This window comes from Sarcophilus harrisii, chromosome 5 (assembly GCF_902635505.1).
Source record: "Sarcophilus harrisii chromosome 5, mSarHar1.11, whole genome shotgun sequence".
NCBI lineage: Eukaryota > Metazoa > Chordata > Mammalia > Dasyuromorphia > Dasyuridae > Sarcophilus > Sarcophilus harrisii.
The window spans coordinates 66556998-66581460 of record NC_045430.1 but is presented as its reverse complement, the minus strand read 5'-3'; the positions used below and the strand labels follow the sequence as shown (position 1 = coordinate 66581460).

The 24463-nt window shown below is 33.3% G+C and overlaps 1 protein-coding gene across 2 annotated transcripts in view; it reads left to right on the top strand.

Moving 5' to 3' along the window:
• ARID2 (AT-rich interaction domain 2) overlaps positions 1-24463 on the top strand; it is a 203508-nt gene that overhangs the window by 159498 nt on the left and 19547 nt on the right. For both annotated transcript variants that reach the window (XM_031940372.1, XM_031940371.1), the window contains 4 exons: positions 2833-2967; positions 3598-3794; positions 4116-6988; positions 13944-14089. In XM_031940372.1, the coding sequence (XP_031796232.1) occupies positions 2833-2967; positions 3598-3794; positions 4116-6988; positions 13944-14089 (3351 nt within the window). The remainder of the gene's footprint in view (positions 1-2832; positions 2968-3597; positions 3795-4115; positions 6989-13943; positions 14090-24463) is intronic.

Sequence of the window (24463 nt, the reverse complement as noted above, 5' to 3'; positions counted from 1 at the left end):
TCCAATTGATGGGCATCCACTCAGTTTCCATTTCTGGCCACTACAAAGAGAGCTGCCACAAACATTCTTGCACATACAGGTCCCTTTCCCTTCTTTAAAATCTTTTTGGGATAAAAGCCTAGTAGTAACACTGCTGTATCAAAGTTTGATAACTTTTTGAGCATAGTTCCAAATCGTTCTCCAGAATGGTTGGATTTAACATATCTATTCCATTAAAACCAAAAAAAGTCTTTTATTTTGGGGAAAATCAGAATATCATTAACAAAGTTTTTGCCAAAGATGTGTTTTCCTCTCAAGCTGTTCTTTTCTCTCTTTTCTTCTTTTGGGAGACCTAGCTTAGGTCCTTTTTGACATCTTTGCATGTCTATTCCTAAATCAAGATTGGAAAAATTAAATAGATGGTAATATCAGGTGATAATATATACAGTTGGTTGCGTTAATGGGGGAATTCCCAGAGAAAAGCTAATGGATTTTTCAAAGACTCCAAGAAGCAGAGGTGAAAGGATTAAATTAATAGCCCCCAGTTTAAGTACAAATTTGGGGAAACTATTTTAATGGTCAAGTGGAGTTTTCCAAATGTTTTCACCCTTAACCACTTGTTATTTTCTTATCTTAACAAATGTATCCCTTTATTTCCCCCTAAGTACATTATCCTAGTTTTCCATTATGCTTTTTAAACTTCTACCAGAAAGGTATTTAAAAAGGTACTTTTTAACATTTCTATCTAAAGTCAGAATTCTCTATTAATGTTTTTCATATCACTGTAGGCTCCCTATCCTTCCCAATAACAAAAGAGGGCATAGATGAACAGAATAGAAAAAAGGCATGAGAGATATTCATCTATGAGAAAATATTGTCTGTCTCATTTTGTGATTCATGGTTTAGAATATTTAACATGTTACATTATTGGTAGTATACTTAGTATACTATATCATATATATGCATCATATGTTTATATCATTTTATAGTGCATGTAATATCTAAAATAGACTTAATGCATATTTTAATAGTATATCTTATCAAAGTCTTTAAAAACAATAATAAAGGGAAAGGATTAGGGAAACTGTATTGACCATGTACTACCACACAAGATACTTTGACTAGAAAGACTGGAAATACTTTGGCACAGCATGTATCCTTTCTTTAATTCAGCATATGAGTAATGCTAAAGAATTATTATGATTGCATAATAGCTTTATTCAGTCATTCCACAATTTTAAATAATACATGTCATTTCGGTTATAATCTATATGCAATGTCATATATTTGATCAGTGATAGTCTCTTTCTTCCCCATAGTCTTAGTGTTTTGTCAAGTTTCTCCATTTACAACTAAGGTCTCACCACTTAAAACTCCATAGAACAACAGTTTGTTGTGATTCATACCTTGTAAAAGATCACATTCCTACAATTATCAGGAACAAGAGTTGAGGGGAAAAAAAAAAAACTCCTTTTTTCTTTAGTGCAATGAATTTGCAAGCACAATAGAGAGTTTTGAACCCTATAGAATAAAATATATACACTTTTCTTCTATTAAAGGAAATTGTAGTATTCTGTTTTAGTTTAAAACTATTTAATGGTTTAGTTTAAAAGTTTGAGTGAGTGAACTAAATAGTATTGGATCTTGATTGGTATGTTTTTAGTTGAAAGAAGAAAGATTCCTACTTGCTTATGAAATAATAAAACCAAAAAGTTTAAATCTGGCTCAATTTTCTCTTCTTTTTTCCAACCTGTAAAGGAGTAATATACAGTCAGGAATAGAAAATGAATAGTTTATAAACATAGGAACCATTAATTATATGAAATTCATTGTTATAGCATCAACAAATTGCCATAAAACATGGGCCTTTCCTTCCATATGAAAATACATTTGCAGTGTAAAACTGCCTTATATTTTTTTTTTAATTTTTTTTTTATTTAATAGCCTTTTATTTACAGGATATATACATGGGTAACTTTACAGCATTAACAATTGCCAAACCTCTTGTTCCAATTTTTCACCTCTTACCCCCCCACCCCCTCCCCTAAATGGCAGGATGACCAGAAGATGTTAAAATATATTAAAATATAACTTAGATACACAATAAGTATACATGACCAAAACATTATTTTGCTGTACAAAAAGAATCAGACTCTGAATTATTGTACAATTAGCTTGTGAAGGAAATCAAAAATGCAGGTGTGCATAAATATAGGGATTGGGAATTCAATGTAATGGTTTTTAGTCATCTCCCAGAGTTCTTTTTCTGGTTATAGCTAGTTCAGTTCATTACTGCTCCATTAGAAATGATTTGGTTGATCTCGTTGCTGAGGATGGCCTGATCCATCAGAACTGGTCATCATCTAGTATTGTTGTAGAAGTATATAATGATCTCCTGGTCCTGCTCATTTCACTCAGCATCAGTTCGTGTAAGTCTCTCCAGGCCTTTCTGAAATCATCCTGTTGGTCATTTCTTACAGAACAGTAATATTCCATAATTTTCATATACCACAATTTATTCAACTGCCTTATATTTTTGATAGAATGTGATTTTACTTGCATTATCAAATTAAACATTAAACCTATACTTCTTTGTTCCTTAATGTTCTATCTATAAAATTAGTTTGACTAAGTAGCCCAATGATCCTTTAGAACTCTAACCTTAGGAAAATAAATGGTTAGTATACTTCTGAATGAAGGTTCAGAGGCACTCTGTACCTTTGACAAGTAAGAATGTTTACTTCTTTGAAATTTAGTATGTATTTTGGTACAAAATTTTGACAGTATTATTGAATTGTTTCAGTATTTTAAAATATCCCAAATTTAGTGTTAATTGTTCTTGTTTTCTTTTAGGTTGAATGCACATTTTGAAGTGAATTCAGATTGTTCAGTCTCCCGAGCAGAAATGTACTCTGAATACCTTTCAACCTGTAGTAAATTAGCCCGCGGTGGAATCCTGACATCAACTGGATTTTATAAATGTCTTCGGTAGGATCTATGGTCTATACTTAAATAAAATTATCAAGATTCATTATATTTTTGGTTTGCTGTTATTGTTATCGGGGGGGGGGGGGGGGGGGGGGGGTGTTAGGAGTGTGGGGCGGCAATTCCAAATATTCAGTTTAAAAGCTCACCAATATCTGGAATCTTGTATTGCTATACTGAGGATAGGGAGGATTAAAATTTTATGGATAAGATTTTAATTATAATATTGGATTAACTATTTATTATAAGACTTTTAAAAGTAAGGAATTGAGTCTAATTTAGTATTTTTGCATCATAATAGTCTTTTAAAGATTTTAGTTTTCTAGAAATGTGATGTTTAAATATTAAATAATAAAGAATAATTAGCTATTAACTAAATCACAAGATAGTAGGAATTTCACAAAATCCAATCAAAATTTCTGAATGTTGCCATCAGTTAAAAAATTAGAGACCATTTTCCAGTACTTTGCTTATCTTACTTGTTTTTGCAAAAAATGACTAGAAATGGCAAATATAATGAATGTCCAATATTTATACTAAAACAATGTAATGTTCTACTTTGACCTTTGTTAGAAATCTTGTGTGGAATTAGTGGTGGTTCTAAAAGCTAATAAACATGCTTGTGTTTGACAGAACGGTCTTTCCGAATCATACAGTGAAGAGAGTGGAGGATCCAAATAACAATGGGCAGGCACATATACATGTAGTAGGGGTAAAACGGAGGGCAATACCACTTCCCATTCAGATGTACTATCAGCAACAATCAACTTCTACACCTGTGGTTCGTGTTGAGTCTGTTCCAGATGTGTCTCCAACTCCTTCACCAGCAGGTTTTAATTTATTATTACATTTTTTTTTCAATTGAAGTTAATTTAGTTATAAATCAAAAGCTAAAAACAGCTAACTGATAGTGAAATAACTTTTGTTATGACTTTTACTACAAAGTTATAGACCAGCTTCTTTAGTTTATAGTTTTGTGAGATAAATGATGCCGTGTGTCAAGGTGATTTCTCTTGAGACTTGTCACACAAATTGTTTACTATTTTAAAATCTAATAGGTACATCTTTTTTTTCAGTTGCATGGAAGGATGAATTCTTGCTTAATGTTGGATTTGATTCCTTAGTTTGATTTGCTTTTCCTTTATTTTCAGGAATCCCACATGGACCACAAACTATAGCAAATCATTTTCAGCGGACTCCTGTTAATAGCCAGTCTTCAAATTTGACTGCAACACAAATGTCTTTTCCAATCCAAGGTGTTCATACTGTGGCACAGACTGTTTCTAGAATTCCACCAAACCCTTCGGTTCATACCCAGCAGCAACAAAACGCTACAGTGACTGTGATACAAAATAAAGCTCCAATTTCTTGTGAAGTAGTTAAGGCTGCAGTAATTCAGAGTACTATTCCTCCAACGGCAGTTCCTGGTAGTATTGCTGTTGGAGGGGGAGCTGCACAGGCCTCCCTTGTTCAGAATCATACTGCAGGACCCCAGCCAGTGACTGTTGTCAGCTCTCAAACATTGCTTCATCATCCTCCTGTCATTCAACAGCAATCCCCACTACATGCAGTAGTCCCAGGACAAATCTCCTCAGGCACTCCTGTTACAGTAATTCAGCAAGCTGTACCACAGAGCCATATATTTGGCAGAGTACAGAACTTACCAGCATGCCCTTCAACAGTTTCACAAGGTCAGCAGTTAATCACGACATCATCCCAACCTGTGCAAACTTCATCTCAGCCGTCATCTTCTAGTAACCAGCAACAAGACACTGTCATCATCACACCCCCACAATATGTAACAACTTCAGCATCTAATATCGTCTCTGCTACTTCAGTACAGAGTTTCCAAGTAGCAGCTGGCCAAATGGTTACAATAGCTGGAGTCCCAAGTCCACAGACCTCCAGAGTAGGATTTCAGAACATTGCGCCCAAGCCCCTCCCCTCTCAGCAAGTTACATCCACAGTAGTACAGCAGCCTATCCAGCAGTCCCAACAGCAAACCCAACAGAGTGTAGTGATCGTGAGCCAGCCAGCTCAACAAGGTCAGACATATGCACCAGCCATTCACCAAATTGTTCTCGCTAATCCAACTACGATCCCAGCTAATCAAACGGTCCAGCTACCTGGACAGCCAAACTTAACTCCATCTTCCTCACCATCACCTGGACCAGTTACAAATAGCCAAGTCCCGACTGTTATGTCATCTCCGCCTTCTACTCCTCAATCACAGGGGCCTCCTCCAACTGTCAGTCAGATGCTATCTGTGAAAAGGCAGCAACAGCAGCAACATTCACCAGCATCTCAACCACAGCAGGTACAAGTCCAAGTTCAGCAGCCACAACAGGTACAAATGCAAGTTCAACCACAGCAAACTAGCACAGGAGTTGGTCAGCCTGCTTCTGGTGAATCTAGTCTGATAAAACAGTTATTACTTCCAAAGAGAGGTCCTTCCACCCCTGGTGGTAAACTGATACTCCCAGCTCCACAGATTCCTCCTCCTAATAATGCAAGAGCCCCTAGCCCTCAGGTGGTTTATCAGGTGACCAATAACCAAACACCTGGTTTTGGAGTACAAGGACAGTCTCAAGGTCAGCAGCTATTGGTTGGGCAGCAAAATGTTCAGCTGGTCCAAAGTGCAATCCCCCCACCAGGGGGAGTACAGACAGTACCTATCTCTAACTTACAAATATTGCCAGGCCCACTGATCTCAAATAGTCCAGCAACTATCTTCCAAGGGACTTCTGGCAACCAGGTTACCATAACAGTTGTGCCAAATACTAGTTTTGCTACTGCAACTGTGAGTCAGGGAAATGCAACTCAGATCATTGCTCCAGCAGGCATTACCATGAGTGGAACACAAACAGGAGTTGGACTTCAGGTGCAAACACTTCCAGCTACTCAAGCACCTTCAGCTGGACAATCACCATGTGCTACTGCTGCTGCTGCTCCCCCATTCAAAGGTGATAAAATAATTTGCCAAAAGGAGGAGGAAGCAAAGGAAGCAACAGGTTTACATGTTCACGAACGTAAAATAGAAGTCATGGAAAACCCATCCTGTCGAAAAGGAGTTGCAAACACCAGCAATGGGGATACAAAAGAAAATGAAATGCAGGTGGGAAGTCTTTTAAATGGAAGAAAGTATAGTGACTCAAGTCTACCTCCTTCAAACTCAGGGAAAAGTCAAAATGAGACCACCCAGGGCTCACAAATCAGTAATGGGCCTTCGTTAGATTTGGGTGAGAATGGAGCTCCTGGAAAGCAGAACTTGGAACAGATGGATACACAAGAATTCAAAAGTGATTTGAAGAAACCCCTAGTTAATGGAATCTGTGATTTTGATAAAGGAGATGGTTCTCATTTAAGCAAAAACATTCCAAATCACAAAACTTCCAATCATGTGGGAAATGGTGAGATATCTCCAGTGGAACAAGGGAATTTAGATGCCACTCAGCAAGATACTGCCAAAGGTGATCAAATAGAAAGAATTTCCAATGGACCTGTATTAACTTTGGGTGGGTCACCATCTATAAGCAGTATACAGGAGGCTACAAATTTGATAACACAGCAACTTAGTGGTACCAACACTGATTTGCCTAATGGACCTTTAGCTTCAAGTTTGAGTTCAGATGTGCCTCAGCAACGCCCAAGTGTAGTTGTCTCACCACATACTGCAGCCTCTGTTATACAGGGACATCCAATCATAGCAGTACCCCACTCAGGATCTAGATCATCCCAGTCTCCCTTATCATCTGATGTTCGGTCTACTAATGGCACAGCAGAATGCAAAACTGTAAAGAGGCCAGCAGAGGATATTGATAGGGAAACAGTTCCAGGAATTCCAAATAAAGTAGGAGTTAGAATTGTTACAATCAGTGACCCCAATAATGCTGGCTGTAGTGCAACAATGGTTGCAGTACCAGCAGGAGCGGATCCAAGCACTGTAGCTAAAGTAGCAATAGAAAGTGCTGTTCACCAAAAGCAGCAGCATCCATCATCATATGTACAGAACATAGCCACGCAGGTATGTTCACTCTACTGTTTCTTTTCATTAAAATTGTGATGGCATTTTATCAATTTTGTAAAATTTGTTTGGCAGTGCAATTGCTAGTTAATCTGTTTTATTCAGCCCTGAAAACTTATCAAGTTACATTGTTTCAAAGTCATAGTATATCAAAACTGTTGTGCTTTCCTTCCCCGGTTCTTATTGAAGTCATATTTGCTTTTAAAGTCAGGTGACTTTAACATTAATTGCACATAATATTAAAGAACATCTTTACTTTTTTTTCCTCTAATGCTGATCAAATTAATTTGTATCTTTGTTTTGGGAAAAGTAATTATCCAGCTATATATGCTTTAAAGTCTTTATTTTCTCACTTTTCCCCCCTTATTTTGCAAGTGGTACAAAGACAATTTTTGTGTTTCTTCATTTTGAAGAATATTTTTGTAAGCAACTTGCTCGTCAATATCCTTAAATAATGAATCTCAGAGAGGTCTTGTTGTTTTTGTTTTTAAAAAACACTACCAAATTTCTTCTTGATACTATTATATATTAAATTTTATTTAGCTATATTTATTATCTTGAATTTAGATGTGACTGTCCTCTAAATACCAGCTTCTTAAACTATTGAGTTGTAACCCTGTATGGGGTCTCATAACCGAGTTTAAGGATTAAGAAATTATGATTCATTGTCAGTAAATGTTTGATTGGTATATCTATTTTATGTATCTACATAATTTGGATAACAAAAATTTCTTGGGCAAAAAAGAGGTCATGAGTGGGAAAAGTTTAAGGAGCTCTGCTCTAAACAATATTAATATAATTTTGTCATTTTATTGTTTTTCTCTGATTCTCAGATTTCTGCCATGTCTTCCAAAATATTTTCAATCAAAATTGTGAAAAACTTAACATAAAAAAAATTCTCTGATCAAATTATATCTTTATGGAAATTCTGAGATCACATTCAAGTTATGAAAATTAAAATAACTGAAATGCTTTATTTGTTGCCATGTGGGGCTTGCTCAGTCCCCAGTCCTTAAATGCTTGTGTTTATCATTATCCTTACCTTGTCATTATCTTATGGTTTTACCCCCTTCCTACTAAAGCCAAACCATCCTATTCTAGTTTGGCTTTCTGGTTGCCATTAGTAATTATAAAAATATCAATAATCACTTTCAACAATGGGCCAAAATTAGACCTTGCAGATATAGAAAGAATAGCAGGCGTTAAAGTAACATATCATGATGTCATATTCTTTTAGCAGGTTGCTTTACAGAAGAATACCAACTTGAATAATATTTATAATCATGATATCATTCTCATTAATATATTTTGTGTAGTACATATGTGTAGATATATTTTTTTGCATGCATATATTTTTTTTCTAAATTTTTAAAAGTACTAGAATATTTTAGTACCTATAGTTATTTTTAAACAGGTGTTTCAAACTAATTGATAAACTAATTAGTGAATGCTAACCTTTTCCCTCAAACTAGGTTTTTTCAAGTTTAGTTTAACTTATAAAAAAACCCAAAAAAGCTTTAGTCACTGTATTTCTTATCCTGTATTAAACATTTTCTATTTTATTACATGGTACTCTCCTGTTCTATTCTCCTAGAATTAATTATCCCAGATAATTTATGACAATTAACAAAATTAGCCAATTTTAAGAAGAGCCCTATGAATTCACTGAACCATAATTTTTTTCTTTATATATTTGAATTACTTAGATATAATAAAGTTTTTAATAGCTCAACATCATAAGCATTATTGATACGTTCCCAAATTACATATAAGAAGTTTGAGTTTATAGTTTCTTATAAAGTTATAGAACTTCCAAAATTTTAGTATGTCAATACATTTTGTGTGTGTGTGTGTGTGTGTGTGTGTGTGTGTGTGTGTGAGAGAGAGAGAGAGAGAGAGAGAGAGAGAGAGAGAGAGAGAGAGACATAGAGACAGAGAGGGACAGAAAGGAAAGAAACAGACACTCATTAATGGTAGAACTCTAAACTTTGTAGTATTTTATTAGAAAACAATTTGAATAGTGTACAGTAAAAGTTAGATTCATTACATTCTTAAGGCTATACTTACAAAAAGTTTTTCTCCAGTATGAAATCTTGGAATTAGAATCACACATTCTCATAATTGAAAAGAACCTCAGCAGCTATCCAATTCTGATAAATCTTTTATCTGTGTAGTCACCAAAACAATCTATGAAGTTATCATTCAGCCTTTGTTTAAAGGCATCCCTTTAGAGGTAACCTGCAGCCAGCCAAGCCAGTATTGTTTATCGTTAGAAAAGCCTAATTGCCATGATGTTTTTTCTTATTACATCAAACTGAATTTGTTTTTAAAACTTCAAAATTCTATCCTCTTGGGTCAAACTAAACAAAACAACTATTATATTGCTTTGTAAATATTCTCTCCTCTAGCCTAAATATCTTCTTTTGTTTCAACCAATAGAAGCCATTTGCTATCATGGTTGCCCTCTTCTAGTCACTATTAAGTTTATCCATTCCCTTGCTAAAGTCTAAAGTATAGTACCAAGAATTAAAGTGTTTTTTTTTTCTTTTTTAAACAGTAGATGTTTAAGGCATTGGTGAATTTTAAACTTTTGTCTGTTATACTGGTTATACTGCTAAGTGTTAAGAAAGATCTTAAATAATAAGGACTATTCAAAAAAAGCAAGGAACTATAGCTAATTGGAAGAAAAAAAATGGAAATAGGTCTGAAGGCAAAAAGAGAAGTATTTTCCAAGAATAAGGGATGTCATCTAACACCTCATTATTAATCCATTTAGGTTAACCATACCACTTTATCCTCTTTAGGGTAACTTTGTTGTATTCCTATTACAGCACAACAGATGTCCATATATGAAATGATTATACATAAAAATATTGCCTCTTTTCATATTTTCCCCACTTTTGCTTTGTTTCTGTCTTTGTCTAATGTATGCATTTCTCTTACCTGTTGTTTTTAATATTTTTATAAAGCCTATTAAAAATATTTTCCTGTAGAAAGTTAAGTGGAATATAGCTATGTGAAATGCCATTGACAATGATACTTGTATGGCCCATTTGATTTTTTTCATCAAAAGGATGACAATTATCAAGTATTAGGAAAACAAGTATATAGCCTAGGAATATAAATTTCACACATAGCCAGGAATCAATTAAGCTAGAGCTAACAGGAATTTGATTCTTTCCCCAGAAATCCACAGTTGCACTGCTATTTGGGCTAGTGTAGCATCTTATTTTAACTCATAGGAAATGCATTACTAAGAACTGATAACTTCAGCCTATATTTTCATATCATTTAAAAATAAGTGTGTGTGTGTGTGTGTGTGTGTGTGGTTCCATACTTAGTTCAAGAGGGCAAACCTATGCCAGAAAAAATTGTTTATATATGGTTCATTTTTATCATCTTTTCCTACTGTTTTATTTAAAATATTTGTTGCTTAAAAGGTGACTGAATTATAAAAATGCTTTGGGAATATAAATTATTATACAAATGCCAGGGATTTATATTATTTCCTCCACTGGGAGTTCATTAGACATTGTAGATACTGTGATAGTAAAAGTATGAGCCTTGACAGATTTTGTTTTCTATAACTTAACACATTTTTAATTGAATTTTTATAATTATTTAATTCATTCTTTTTGAAACATTTATCAAAAGATGACATTGAACATAGATATTAAGTATTATTTCAGCACACAAAATGAAATGTTTTTCTGTTACTCTTACTACATCTTACACAGGATTCTTTATTTTCCATTCATTCTTACACTCTTATTTTTTTTTCTTTGCAGTTAATAACTACCTATTCTTCTGGTTTTGCTATTATTATTATTGTTATTATTGTTATTATTTACATAGATTTTTCCAGATTTCTTCATGTACCTCATACCCATTCAGTTAATTACATTATGACATTTCATTATATTCATGTTCCATAATTAAACTATTCCTCTATCAGTTTACATTTAGAATGTTTTCAGTTTGTTTATTTGTTTGTTTGTTTGTTTTGCAATTACATATGCTATTAACATGAAAATCTTTGCATAGGTAGCTTATTTTTTGTTTTTATAAAGTTTTCAGGCTGTCTTCTTAACAGTGAGGTCAAAAGATATTGGACTAAAAGGTATTTTTTTTAAATGTCACATTGTTCTCCAAAAATATTCTACAAGTTTACTTTCCACCAGTTATAGAGAAACATAGCTTTACAGCTGTGCCACTTTTGTTTTTGTCAGTCAAACTAATAAGGATTTAATAAGAAGTACACCTACCATATACTAATCATTGTGCTAAGGATTGGGGAAAGGCAAACGACAATCATAATCCATTGTGCAAATGTCTGCAAACAAGGTATTCATAGTTAAAAAGGAAATAATAAACAGAGGGAAAATACTAGAATTAAATGGGGCTAGAAAATACTAGAATTAAATGGGGCTGGAAAATCAATCCCTGTAGAAGGTGATAGTTTAGTTGGGATTTGAAGCAAGCCAGAGAACCAGGAGTTCGAAATGGAGGGAGAACATTCCTGGCCTGGGGAATAGCCAAAGAAAATGTCTGGAGCCCAGAGATGGGAGGGGTCTTGTTTGTGGAATAGCCAGTGGGGACAGTTTGGAAGGGAAGAGAAGAGTATGAATATTAGAAGAATGGTTAGATGAGCTGCCTTGTGAAGGGCTGTGAACAGTGAACAACAGATTTTGTGTTTGATCTGAGAAGATAAAAAGCTACTTGAGTTCATTGAATAGAGAAGTGACAGGGAAAGCGCTCTGCTGTAGGAATACCACTTTGGCAGCCGAGTGGGAGGAGCAGGACTGGTGGGCAGAGCAGGCTGCTGTAAGTGCCCAGAAGCTGCACCTGCTGGTGCCAGAAGAGGGGGAAGGAGGGGATGGGAGAGGTGTGGCCAATGTGGAGTCAGTGGTCGTGGGCCACGGGGAGGAGGGGAGCGGTCAGAGATCTTGAGGAGGGGACAGCTAGCCCAGGGACTGGCAGGATAGCCGTGCCTCCAACCATGATGGGGCGGTTGGGAATCAGAGTGGGCTCAGGGCGTCTGGTTTTGGATAGAGGTCAGCTGGACGTGTCTGGAAGGCATATGGAGAGGGGACTGAAGGGCAGCAGGTGCCTGAATCATAAGTGCAGAGAGCCATGAGAAAGCCCCAGATCCTCTGGGGCAGGGGCCTGGCTTGTATGAGGATCCAGGAGAAAATGGTGTCCTGGAAGTTAGAGAGAAAAGAGGGTCAAGAAGAGGGGGGTAAGAAGACTGAGGACCGAAAAGGTGACATTCTTAAAGTAACAGCACCGAAGTGCCCTTGTGCAATAACTAGACTGGAGTGCCTGCTTACATTTTCTCCAGTTCTAGTATGACACCATATATTTAAATATGTACTTTGATTATTTTCTTGCTCTATCATTAGCCTTCAATGACTCTTTGTTATGTGCAGGGCAGTTGTTAATCTGCTATTTATTGTCCCAATCTGGCATTCCAAACTTTTCTGTTTTCAACATAAACTATACTAGAGGGAATCTGTTTTACTTCTCTTCTCCAGAATATATATTATTGCTTTTGTGTCCTTGTTTATAATATTTACACTACTTGTAATACCATTGCTACCTTTTTCTGCCTGCCTGAATTGTACCTATCACTCAAGGCCTAGTTACAATATTCAAAGCTTGTTCTTTCCCATTTCCAATAAAGGAATGACTTTCTCCTTCCTCTCCTTCTACTTGTTGTTTGGTGTTTATCATTCTTTATATTGTTGGCTTTTGATATGCATGAGATTTCACAAACTAGATTGTAAGCTCTTATGGGCCAAGGTCACAAATTCTTTATACTTCTTTATTGTCTTCTGTTGCAAATTGAACGTGGTGCATTCTTACTAAATATTGATTGACAATCTTTTTAACTACTAAAAGTCATTTTCATTCTCCCTGGAAGGAGGATTTCAAGCATCAAGAATATAACAGTTATTACAACTTCTTTTCTTTTAGTCCCTTTTTTTTTTTGTTATCTAGTTGTATATTTTCTTCCCTTTATACTAAAGTATAATCATATACTTTCATTTTCTTAAAAGTTTTTGATTATAAAGGTTTTAAATTTATAATTTGAGTCATTTGTGATATTTACTATCTATGTGGCAAAATTTCTTTACAAACAAGATAATAAAACAATTGAGCTGAATATTTTAAATACAATCTGATATGTAATCAGAAACTAAAAACAAACCACATTTATTCTGCCGTACAAAAAACATTTTTCCTCTTGTACATGTCACTACTAAAATTAAATATATAATTTCATAGTCTTGGTGTAAATTTGGAAAAAAAGAATGCTTAAGAGGAAAGAGAAAGAGAATTGCATAGTTTGCCATTACACAAGAATTTTTAAAAACAAGTATAAATCTTTTGACAATAATATATTAATGGAGAAAAACTCACCTCATTAAAGGGTTAATCTTAGAAGTTAATTTAATGAATTAATTGACAATAGATTTCTACATATGCATAAGTCCATTGTTATATTGTTTTGTGCTGTGTTTCCTACTAGCCTATGTGAATAGTTTAGTCCAGAGGCTAGAATAGTTTAATCATAGATGTGAAACTATTTAGTGTTTCAACTTAGAAACTACTAGTTTTCTAATGGGTTGAAATATCCTAATAAAGATTTATGGTTAAAAAAATTTTTTTAATGAATTATTTAGATGCTTTAGTGATGATTAAATATAATTTGTTTACCTAAATTTTGCTTAATGTGCTTTTATGTGAAGTTAAGGGAACTGAATATTTTTAAAGATTTTTCAGCTAACCACACATACTTCTTAAATTTGAAATATTTAAAGAAATGTAAGCGCTCAGTATATTAATAGATAAATGCATAGTTTTTCATGTAGGATTTTTAGAATGAATTGTAAAATGTGAACATGTTTTCCTTTGTTATTTAAAAACCCATGCATTTGTAATTTTTCAACAGAGCACACCAGTGACACCAGTACCAACTGTTCAAGTACAGGGCCAGCATAACAGTTCTCAGCCTCCATTCAGTACATCCAGTCAACATGGGGAACAAATGAAAAAACCTGGACAAAACTTCATGTGTCTGTGGCAGTCTTGTAAAAAGTAAATGGCTGTTTTATTTAATATACAAGTATATTTGAGACGTATTCTATTTTGATATAGTTAAACTCAATTCTTTAATGACTCAACATTTTCTTTTAAGAGATACTGAATCTATTTTATAAGTGATTGCTCTATAAATCTAATACAAGTACATTTTAAATTGGGAGGAAACTTGTTTCTTGATAGATATTGATGTTATGATTTAACATAATATTTGTGCATAAAAGAACCTCTTGATATATGATAATTATAAATGTTTCAACACTTTAGCTGTCTCTTAAACATGTCTAGAACTTAGAAGCCACTCATTATTGAGATGTTATGGGGAAAATAGTCTAGTTAGAAAATTTCAGAATGATAGCAATGAATTAGGTGCCATCTTAATTCCCGAGGAAATATATCTTATTAGCTTCAGGCTTCAGAAACATAAACTTATGTGGAACTTTAAAAAAAAAGTTTTTATTTATTTATATATCTTTTTTTTCAGTTGACAAACATTTATAATCTTTCCTTGCAATCTATCCTTTCTTCTCACTACCCTACTTCATCTGAGAAAGAAAAAAGAAACAAAACACTTGAAAATATTCATAGTCAAATAATTCCCACATTGGTCACAACAAAAAGTATTTCTCATGCTGCAACTTGAGCATTCTTCATCATTGATCCCTCTAGAGTTGTTTTTGATCATTGCATTAATGGATCAGAAGAATCTTCAGTCTTTCAAAGTTGTAAGCACATGATGCCTAGCTGAATTTTAACAAAAATTGTAAGCCAATCCATTATTACAAAAATGCTAATTAGTGTTATGAATCAAACTCTTAATTCATGATGTTCTTCCAGCATCTGCCATAAACTACTAAAGAGATAGCTAATTTATTGTAAATCTTCCTTAGAGACTTGTTCAAGGACTATGATTGTCAGAGTGTGAACCAGATATTGTTGGTATTTCTTCAAATGATCTGTGGGTTTATCTTATCTCTAATAAGACAGTGGTAGGTTGTTTTTTTTTTATTCTATATGAATATGTGTAATTAATCCATGACTTTAGAAATATAGCATTTTTTTTTTTTTTTAACTGGAAAGCAGAAGTTGATGAGTACACTGGATCTTCCTATATCCCAAAGTGGACAGTGGATTGAAAAATTTTGAAAATAAGTTCCCTAGAGTACTGTAGTTTTTTAGTACAATTAATGAACCTTAAAAATTTGAGCCATATAATACTTTATAGTATTTTGTTATTAGTAGAATCACAGTAGAGCATTGTAAGTATACAAAAGTGAATTGTTATATGTCATATAATGATAAAACAACTTGGAAAAAAATTCACAAGGACAGATTAAATAGGAATATTCTCCTGATGTCTTAATGTCATCCATGGATACATTACAGTTGTATGGTTTTGCTGGTGAAGACTCAGTTTTTTGCCATGTCTTTGTTGTATGTTCCTCACTGGATAAATATATGAACAAGAAATTTTGCTCGATGATTTAATTTCTTTTTTCAGTAATGTTGTCATGGAATTTGTCAAGTTTTTTTTTTTTTTCCAGTAGTTCTCTTCAACTTTAAATTTTAAAAAATTACTTAAACTAAGTTAATTTAAGAACCATTTCTCAGAAATAGTCCAAAGAAGGTATCTTTTACTTAATTTCAGTTAAAGTTGTGTTTATGTATCTTTTTAAAAGCAAATTCTCAAGTTTCCAGCAACTGGGGACTAAACATATCACCTCTTTCTTATTTGTTTTGAAGTGCTTGCTAAAAGTAGTTGTGTTCTGTTGCTTTTATGTGGCTGGAAATGACTTATTGTCTTCCCTTTGTACATACAGAAAGTGCTGGGTGTATGTGGTGCGGCTTCTTTACCTCACAGGTACAGGATAGCATCCCTTACTTACACTCAGCCATTATTTCTTTAGTAAGGATATAGACAGGCAGATGGGCAGGAAATAAGAGTGCCAATTAGTAATTCTTGTTGCTTCAGGTTATCACAAATTCAGGTTATTATCTACATTGACTTTAAAATTTCTCATACTACTTGTTATCTTACTAGGGAAGGAAATGAGCATGTATATATATAGTACCAACTATATCCTAGATTACCTAGGCTGCTAGTTACTTCACAAATATTATCTCATTTCCTCTTTAATACAACCTTGTGATTTAGATGATTTTATTATCTTCATTTTGTAGTTGAGGAAAGGGGCAAACAGATGGCAAATAACTTGCTTAGGAACACATAGCTACAGTATGTCTCAGACCAAATTTGAAGTCGGGTCTTCTTAACTGCAGGCTTAGGGCTCTATCTGCTTTACTATCTTGCTTCCTCTATTTGAAAGATATTTTTTCCCAGTGGCAATCTTTTTCCCAATATGTAGCTCTAAAAAAAAAGAAAAAAAAATTGAAATTTGAAAAATTGCAAAGCTTTTAAAATTTTTTTAAAATTCAATTTTATTTTTAGTTCTGAAATTTCTCTTTTCCCTAATCCTTTGAGAACACAGTTAACAAAAAACCCATCACAAATAGCAAATCATGTGAAACAATTTCTGCATTAGCCATGTTCCCTGGCCTTTCGTGTCTCTCTCCTCCTCAACAAAAAAATACGCAAAAAGGCCAGGAAAAAATAGGCTTTAATTTCTGTTCTGAGTCTGTCAGTTCTCTATCTGGAAGTGGATAGTATTTTTCATTGTGAGTTCTTTGGAATTGTTGTAGGTCATTGTGTTAATCAGATTGTTACTAAGTCTTTCACATTGATGTTTTAAAATAATATTGCTGTTAATAAATTGTTTTCCTGGTCTGCTCAACTCATTTTTCATTAGTTCACATAAATCTCAAACCTTCTCCCTTTTTTTAAAAAGCACAATAACATTCCAGCAAATTCAACTACCATATCTTTTTATTGTTGTCACTCATTTTAGTAGTGTGTAACTCTTGACTCCATTTGAAGTTTTTTGGCAAAGCTTCTGCAGTAGTGTGCTCTCCTCCTCCAGCTCATTTTACAGTTGAGGAAATGGAGGCATATCAAGATAGGTGACTTGCCCAGGGTCATACAGCTAATCAGTGTCTGAGGTCAGATTTGAACTCTGGAAGATGAACCTTTCTGACTCCAGATGTGGTGCTCTACCCACTGGGCATTCTCAGTGCATCTTGTTTAGTCATTCCCCAACTGAAAAGCATCTCTTCAGTTTCTAATTCTTTGATACCACAAAAAAGAAGTGATAATAATATTTTTGTACCTATGAGTCCTTTTCTTCTTTCCTTTATCTGTTTAGGATATACACCTAGTAACTTGCAGTATTGTAGATACAAAGGATATGCCCAGTGTAATAGCTTTTTGGACATAGTTCCAAATTGCTTTCCTTAATGTCTGGACTGTAGTTCACAGTTGTCACAAATGCATTAGTGCATCTTTTTTCCTACATTCTCTCCAGCATTTGTTAGTTATTCATTCATTTATTTACTTATTCATTTTGGGGTCATCTTAGCTGATGATTGTGAGGTGGCACTTAAGGGTTATATTAATTTGCACTTTTCTAATAATGATTTAAAACATTTTTCAGATGACTATTGAATTTTGATCATTTATCAGTATATAGGTACTCAGTTCCTATATATTTTTCAAATGAGACTTTTTATGAGAGGAACTTCTACTATAATTTCCTCCTACTTTCTTGCTTTTACTTTAATTTTAGCTACATTGGGTTTGTGTGTATGTAAAAGCTTTTTAATTTTATGTAATAAAAATGATCCTTTTTACTTCCTTGTGAACCTCTCTATCTCTTGATATAGAGAAGAACTCTTCTACTATCCAAAAATCTGGCAGGTAGTTTCTTCTCTTCTTTACTAATTTGCTTACGATATCATCCTAAATCATGTACCCATTTTGAGGTAATCTTTGTATATAATATGAAGGGTGTTAGTCTGCCAAAATTCTTTCCAGTTTTCTCAAAAGGTTTTTCTAAGTAAGTTCTTGTCCCAACTGCTGGGATCTTTGGATATTTTATACATTGTACCTAATATGCTCCATTGATCAACTACTCTTATTTTTTTTAATATAAATAGTACTGTTATTCTTGTTATGTTGGTTCAGTCTACCCAGGAATAATGATTATTTCTCTATTATTTAAATCTGTCTTTATTTGGGTGAAGAATGTTTCATAATTATGTTCATATGATTTCTGTGTGTATGTTTTGACAGGTAGATTAGTCTTGGTCAAGCATTTTATGCTGTCTGTGATTGTTATTATTATTATTTTTTGCTGAGGCAATTGGGGTTAAGTGAGTTGCCCAGGATCACACAGCTAGGAAGTGTTAAGTGTCTGAGATCAGATTTGAATTCAGGTCTTCCTGACCTCAGGGTTGGTGCTGTATCCACTGTGCTACCTAGTTGCCCTTATCTGTGGTTATTTTCAATCAGTTTTCTCTCTCAGTCTCATCCTGTTGGATTTTGTTGATAATATATGGAAATGATGAGGCTTTTTGTAGATTTATCCTATATCTTGCAATTTTTCTGAAGTTATTAAGTGTTTCTTTGAGTGTCTAGGTTTCTCTAATTCATATCATTTGCAGAAAATAAGTTTGTTTTCTCATTTCCTATGCTTATTTCTTAAATTTCTTTTTCTTCTTTTATTGCATAGGTAGCATTTCTGTTGCAATGTTGAATAATAATGTTAATAATGGACATCCTTGTTTCATCTTGATTTTATTAGTCTTGGTTTTAAATAGGTACTACTTCATATTTTAAAGAAATTTAAATTTATTCCTATGATTTCTGGTCTTTCTTTAAAAACATTTATGGGTATTGTATTTTTTTCAAAAGCTTTTTATGCCTGTTGAAATAATCATATAATTTTTGTGAGTTTTGTTATTGACATTTCATCAATGATGCATATAGTTTTCCTAATATTGAACCAGCCCTGCATTTCTGATATAAATCCAGCCTGATTATGTTCTTTGTACTATATTGCTTTGGTCTCCTTGACCAATATTTTATTTAAAGTTTTTGCATTAATTTAAATTAGAGAAATTAGTTTATAATTTTCTTTCTGTACTTAATGCTGTCTGATTTAGGTGTCAATAACATATTTGTGTCATAGAAGGAAATTGGTAGGACTTCTTTACGTATTTTTCCAAACTATTTATCTAATAATATTGGGATTAATTATTTATTTAAGTATTTGGTAGAATTCATTTGTAAATACATCTTGTGCTTTTTTCTTAGGGAAATTATTTATGGTTTGTTCAGTTTTCTTCCCTTAAAGAGGGTTATTTAAATATTCTATTTCTTGTTATGGTAATATGGACAATTTATATTTTTAATAAATATTCCTCTATTCAGATCATCAGTTTTATTGAAACAGGCAAAATAGTCCCTAATAATAGTTTTTAACTTCATTGATTGTGAATTTACCCTTTTTACTTTTTATATTGGTAATTTAGTTGTCTTTTTTTTTTAAATTCAGATTAATCAATGATTTATCTATTTTGTTTCTTTCTCTCTCCCCCTACAAAACCATTTCATTTTCCTTGAGTTCAATTTTTTTTTTTATATACCCTCAATTTTATTAATCTTGCCTTTGATTTTTAGGATTTCTATCTGTTTTATTGTTTAAGTGTTACTTTTAAGTTTGTTGCTTTTGTAGCTTTTTAAGGTGCTTAGCTCAGTTGTTCTGTTCTTTCTCTGTTTTATTTAAGTAAATATTTAGAGATGGGAACTTTCCAATGTCATGCTTTGGTTGCATCCCACAAATTTTGATTTGTTGTCTTATTGTTGTTATTATCTTTAATGCAATAATTGTTTCTATGATTTGTTGTTTGACCTGCCCATTCTTTGGGATTAGATTAATTAATTTCCGTTGTATTTTTAATTTGTGTCTCAAAGGCACTTCAATATTGAATGTAATGTTTAATTTTCGTTAGAACCTATGCATTTAACTTTTATCCTTTTTTACATTTCTTTGTGAGGCTTTTATGCCTTAATATATGGTCATTTTTTTTTTTAAAGATTCCATTCACAACCGAGAAATCCATATATTTTCATTAAATATTCTCCAGAGGTGTATCATATTTACCTTTTTGATAATTATATTCATCTTTATAATTTCTTTCTTGTTTATATCATGATTAGATTTATCTATGTCTGAGAGGAATAATTGAAGTCCTCCAATCATATAATCTTACTTTTTGCACTAATTTTACTTTTTCCTTCAATAATCTAGATGCATTGTCATTTGGTACATGAATATTCGGTATTGATATGAATTGGTCTTTGGTATCTTTTAGAAAAATGTACTAAATTCCTTCTTTTAAATAGGTCTGTTTTTGTTCTTGCTTTGTCTAAGATAAAGATTGCTAGACCTGCCTTTTTTACTGCAGCTGAATTCACCATAATTGTATTTTATCACATTTTTATATTATATTTTATGTAACCCCAAAGTTATGACCCTTTATTCCCCTATTTATATTCACTCTCTCAAATTCTCATCCTGTGCTCCAAAAGGAGGTATTTTTTAAAAATATCCTTAGAGTTTGGTTTGCTTAAGATTTATATTCTTTCCTCCCCAACCATTAAACCATCTTTCTAATTTCCCCTGCTCCTTCTTCTTCCCCTCCTATTTTCCTGGAACTGGAACTTGATTTTTGTGTTCCTATTGACCAATTCACATAAGGAGGAGATTCAAATGATAGCAGTTCCTCTTTACCTCCTTTCTCTTATTGATATAGATATCTTCTTGTGCACTCTGATAATGTCAGATAATTTTCCTTAGCTTTTCTTTCCCTTTTGTTCTAGTGTTTTTCTCTGTCCCTTTCTTTGCATTCTTTTCTTAAAATCACTAAGATCTAAATAGAACCACTTTGCAGCCTTGTTTAATTAGACCTCTGTGAACCTCAATGATAGGATTCAGAGGGGACACGTGTGATTTTGCCATATTCAGTGTGAGAAGTTCATTCTTTTACTAGTCCTTTATTATTGTTCATTCATGTTTACCTTTGTACATTTCACTTCTGTGTCTGCATTTCAGTTTCACAGCACTAGTCTTTTCATGAGGAATGCTTTGAAGTCCTTTATTTAAAAGGGAGTTTATTGCTTGGGCACCATTTTGTGCCTCTTGTGTTAAGTTTTTCCCTTTCCAATTCTTTCTTCCATTGTTCTCATTTCTTTCCCCATTTTTTTCTCAATTCTCATTTCATTTGTAAAAACATTTTAAACTCTCTCTTTTTTTTTGTCTTTAACTCTTGCTTCATCTCTTCTGGGTATTCTCTTTAGGTTTGTATGTGCCCAGGTTTTGTTTCTCTCTGAGGCAATGCTTGTGGATGTTTTGTCAATAATTTTTTCTTCTACATTTCTGTCCTAAGTGTCCTGGTTTGTTCAGCTTTTTCAAAGATTCCTAGCTGTTCCAAGCTCTATCCCTAAACTTTATTTTTATTATAGTTATTAATACATTTTCTTTGAAGTGTGTATTAAATTTAACACAATAATAACAAATTTTCTATTTGTTTTCCCTTATGAATTTTTTGTTCTGTGTATTTTTAAATATCTTATTAATCTTTTTAATCTTTATTACAACCCACTAACCTAACACCAGTTATGCTTCTAATAATGCTGTCATATGGAATACTTCTTTCTCAACTCTCTTGAGTTGTATCCAGCTCAAAGGCTTCAGAGAAAACACACTGATTGAGTCTCTTTAGAAGATGTATTAAAAGAGGTGGACAAGAATTGTATAAGATGAGATGTGGTAGACATTGTAGTTCCTACCATTGGAAGTAAAAGCTATATCAATGAGGTTTTTATTTGATATTGTTGTTGTTCAGTCTTGTTTGATTCTTCATGACCTTATTTGGAGTTTTCTTGGCAAAGACCCTATAGTGGTTTGCCATTTCCAGCTCCAAATTATTTTACAGATGAGGAAACTAATGCAAATGGGGATAAGAGACTTGCCCAGGGTCGTACCACTAGTGTCTTAAGCTTTATTTGAACTCAGGAATATTAGTCTTCCTGAATCTAACCCTTGTCACTCTATCCACTGTGCCACCTAGCTGCCCACACATCAGTGAGATTACAGACCATTAGTTTTTTTTTTTTTTGTTTGTTTGTTTTTTTAAACACTGGATGTTTAAGCCCACGGCATTGTTGAGAGGGTAGCTGTTCTCTCAAGATTACCATTGAGAAATATATTAGGAATCTTAAGAATTTTTTGCCCTTCCCCCCAAAAATACCATTAAGCCAACTTCAGAAAATTAAAGAAAAGGAATTTATATTGGCATAACTAAGTAAAATTCAGTTATACAGTAACCCATTCTATTTCTCTTTCAGTACCTACTCAGCATTCCTCAATTTATATTCTAATCTCAGGTGAATTCTAGAGGAATTTCTGTTTCCAATTTTTAAGCCGGTTCTCCCTCTCCTCCCCCCCTCCCAACTGACTCAGCTGTTACACATTTTGCCCTCTTAGTTCTGGATGTTGCATTCAGTAGTATTCTGGAAGATAATTAGGAACCAAATGTGATTGAAATTGGAGTACAACTTGGAGAATTTTAAACTGAGTTTAGAAGGGATTCTGTCATTTGCTGATAGTTGTTCAATCCTGGCTCTACATGACCCCATTTGGAGTTTTCTTGGCAAAGATTTTGGAGTCGTTTGCCATTTCCTTCTCCAGCTCATTTTATCGTTGAAGAACTGAGGCAGACACAGTGACTTGCTCAGGGTCAAATGTCTTCTCGACTTCTAATTTACTATATTTACTGTGCCACCTTGCTGCCAATTTGCTGATAAGTATGACTCAATTAAAGTTTAAAGGATTTAGCTATCTGAATGGAAAGAAGTCAGAGCCATTGTGCTATGAATAAAGTTTTTATATATATTAAAAGCAGCATGAGAACTCTTTACTCTCTATAAGGATTTGAAAGTAGATTTCAGAACTAAATATATACTGCCAAAAATTAGATGACAATGACTGATTTTCTGTCCCACAGAATGAACAGTGACGAGTCTGTAAACGGTAAATAGTAGGAAATAAAGATCAAAATAGTTCAAAATAATTTGAACTTTGTTGATTTGACATTGATTATTTATTTCTTAAAAGTCCAAAAACTAAGTAGTCCTATTCCTAGTGGCTTTTTGCGTATTTAGTGTCATAACTAAGATGGTGGCTTCTAAACTCTGTAGCAACATTTAACCATACTCATCTCTCTTTTTATAAAAAGATTTGTTGAACTAACCTACTCAGTCAAATGCAACAACTGGTCTGACAGCACAACTTATCTTCTGTCTGTATTTGTCAGTTTTTAGGTTCAGAATGGTGTCCCAAATTGATCTCATTTTGTGTGTGATGTATTAAAGAAAGAATAATGTCTTTTCTGTCAATTGAAATGAATTTGCTTTGGTAGATTCATTTTTATTGATTTGTTGTATCTTGATTTCATTGAAAAAAGTAAGTTCTTGTAGGAGTTGAACTAGAAAATTTTAGTCATTGCTTTTTGGGCAGCTCCTTTCCCCTTGGCTAAGAGGGTCTCAAATACTCCCAAGAAGTTACATTTCAAGGTTTGGAAAATTATTAAGATATCAAAAAAAATTTTGTGTGTGTCTTTAAAAATCAAGATAAGGAAAGAAATTACATTTTTCTAAAAGGCCCCATAGATAATGAGGTAATATCAATATTAAGCATATACGGACCAAGTGGTATAGCGTCCTCATTCTTAGAGGAAAAGTTAAGAAAGCTGTAAGAATCAGATGATACTAATGGGGGATCTCAACTTTTCTCTTTCAGAACTAGATAAATCAAACCACAAAATAAATATGAAAGAAGTTAAGGAGGTAAATAGAATTTTAGAAAAGTTAGGTATATTAGAGCTTTGGAGAAAATTGAATGGAGACAGAAATGAATGTTTTTCTCATCAATACATGGAACCTACACAAAAATTAAACCATGTATTAGGGCATAAATCCCTCAAAGTCAAATGAAGAAAGGCAGAAATAATAAATGCATTTTTTTTCAGATCATGATACAACTAAAATTACATGTAATAAAGGGCCAGGGAAAAATAGACCAAAATTAAGTGGAAACTAAACAATCTAATCCTAATGAATGAGTGGGTGAAACAATAAATCATAAAAACAGTAGATAATTTCATCCAACTATATGCCAATAAACCTGATAATCTAAATGAAAGAGAGGAATATTTATAAATATAGAATTCCCAGATTAACATAGGAGGAAATAAATTACTTAAATAGTCCCATTTTAGAAAAAGAAATTGAACAACCTATTAAGTCAACTTGCTAAGAAAAAATCTCCAGGGCTAGATGGATTCACATGTGAATTCTAACAAATAGTTAAAGAACAATTAATTCTAATACTATGGAAATATTTGGAAATATAG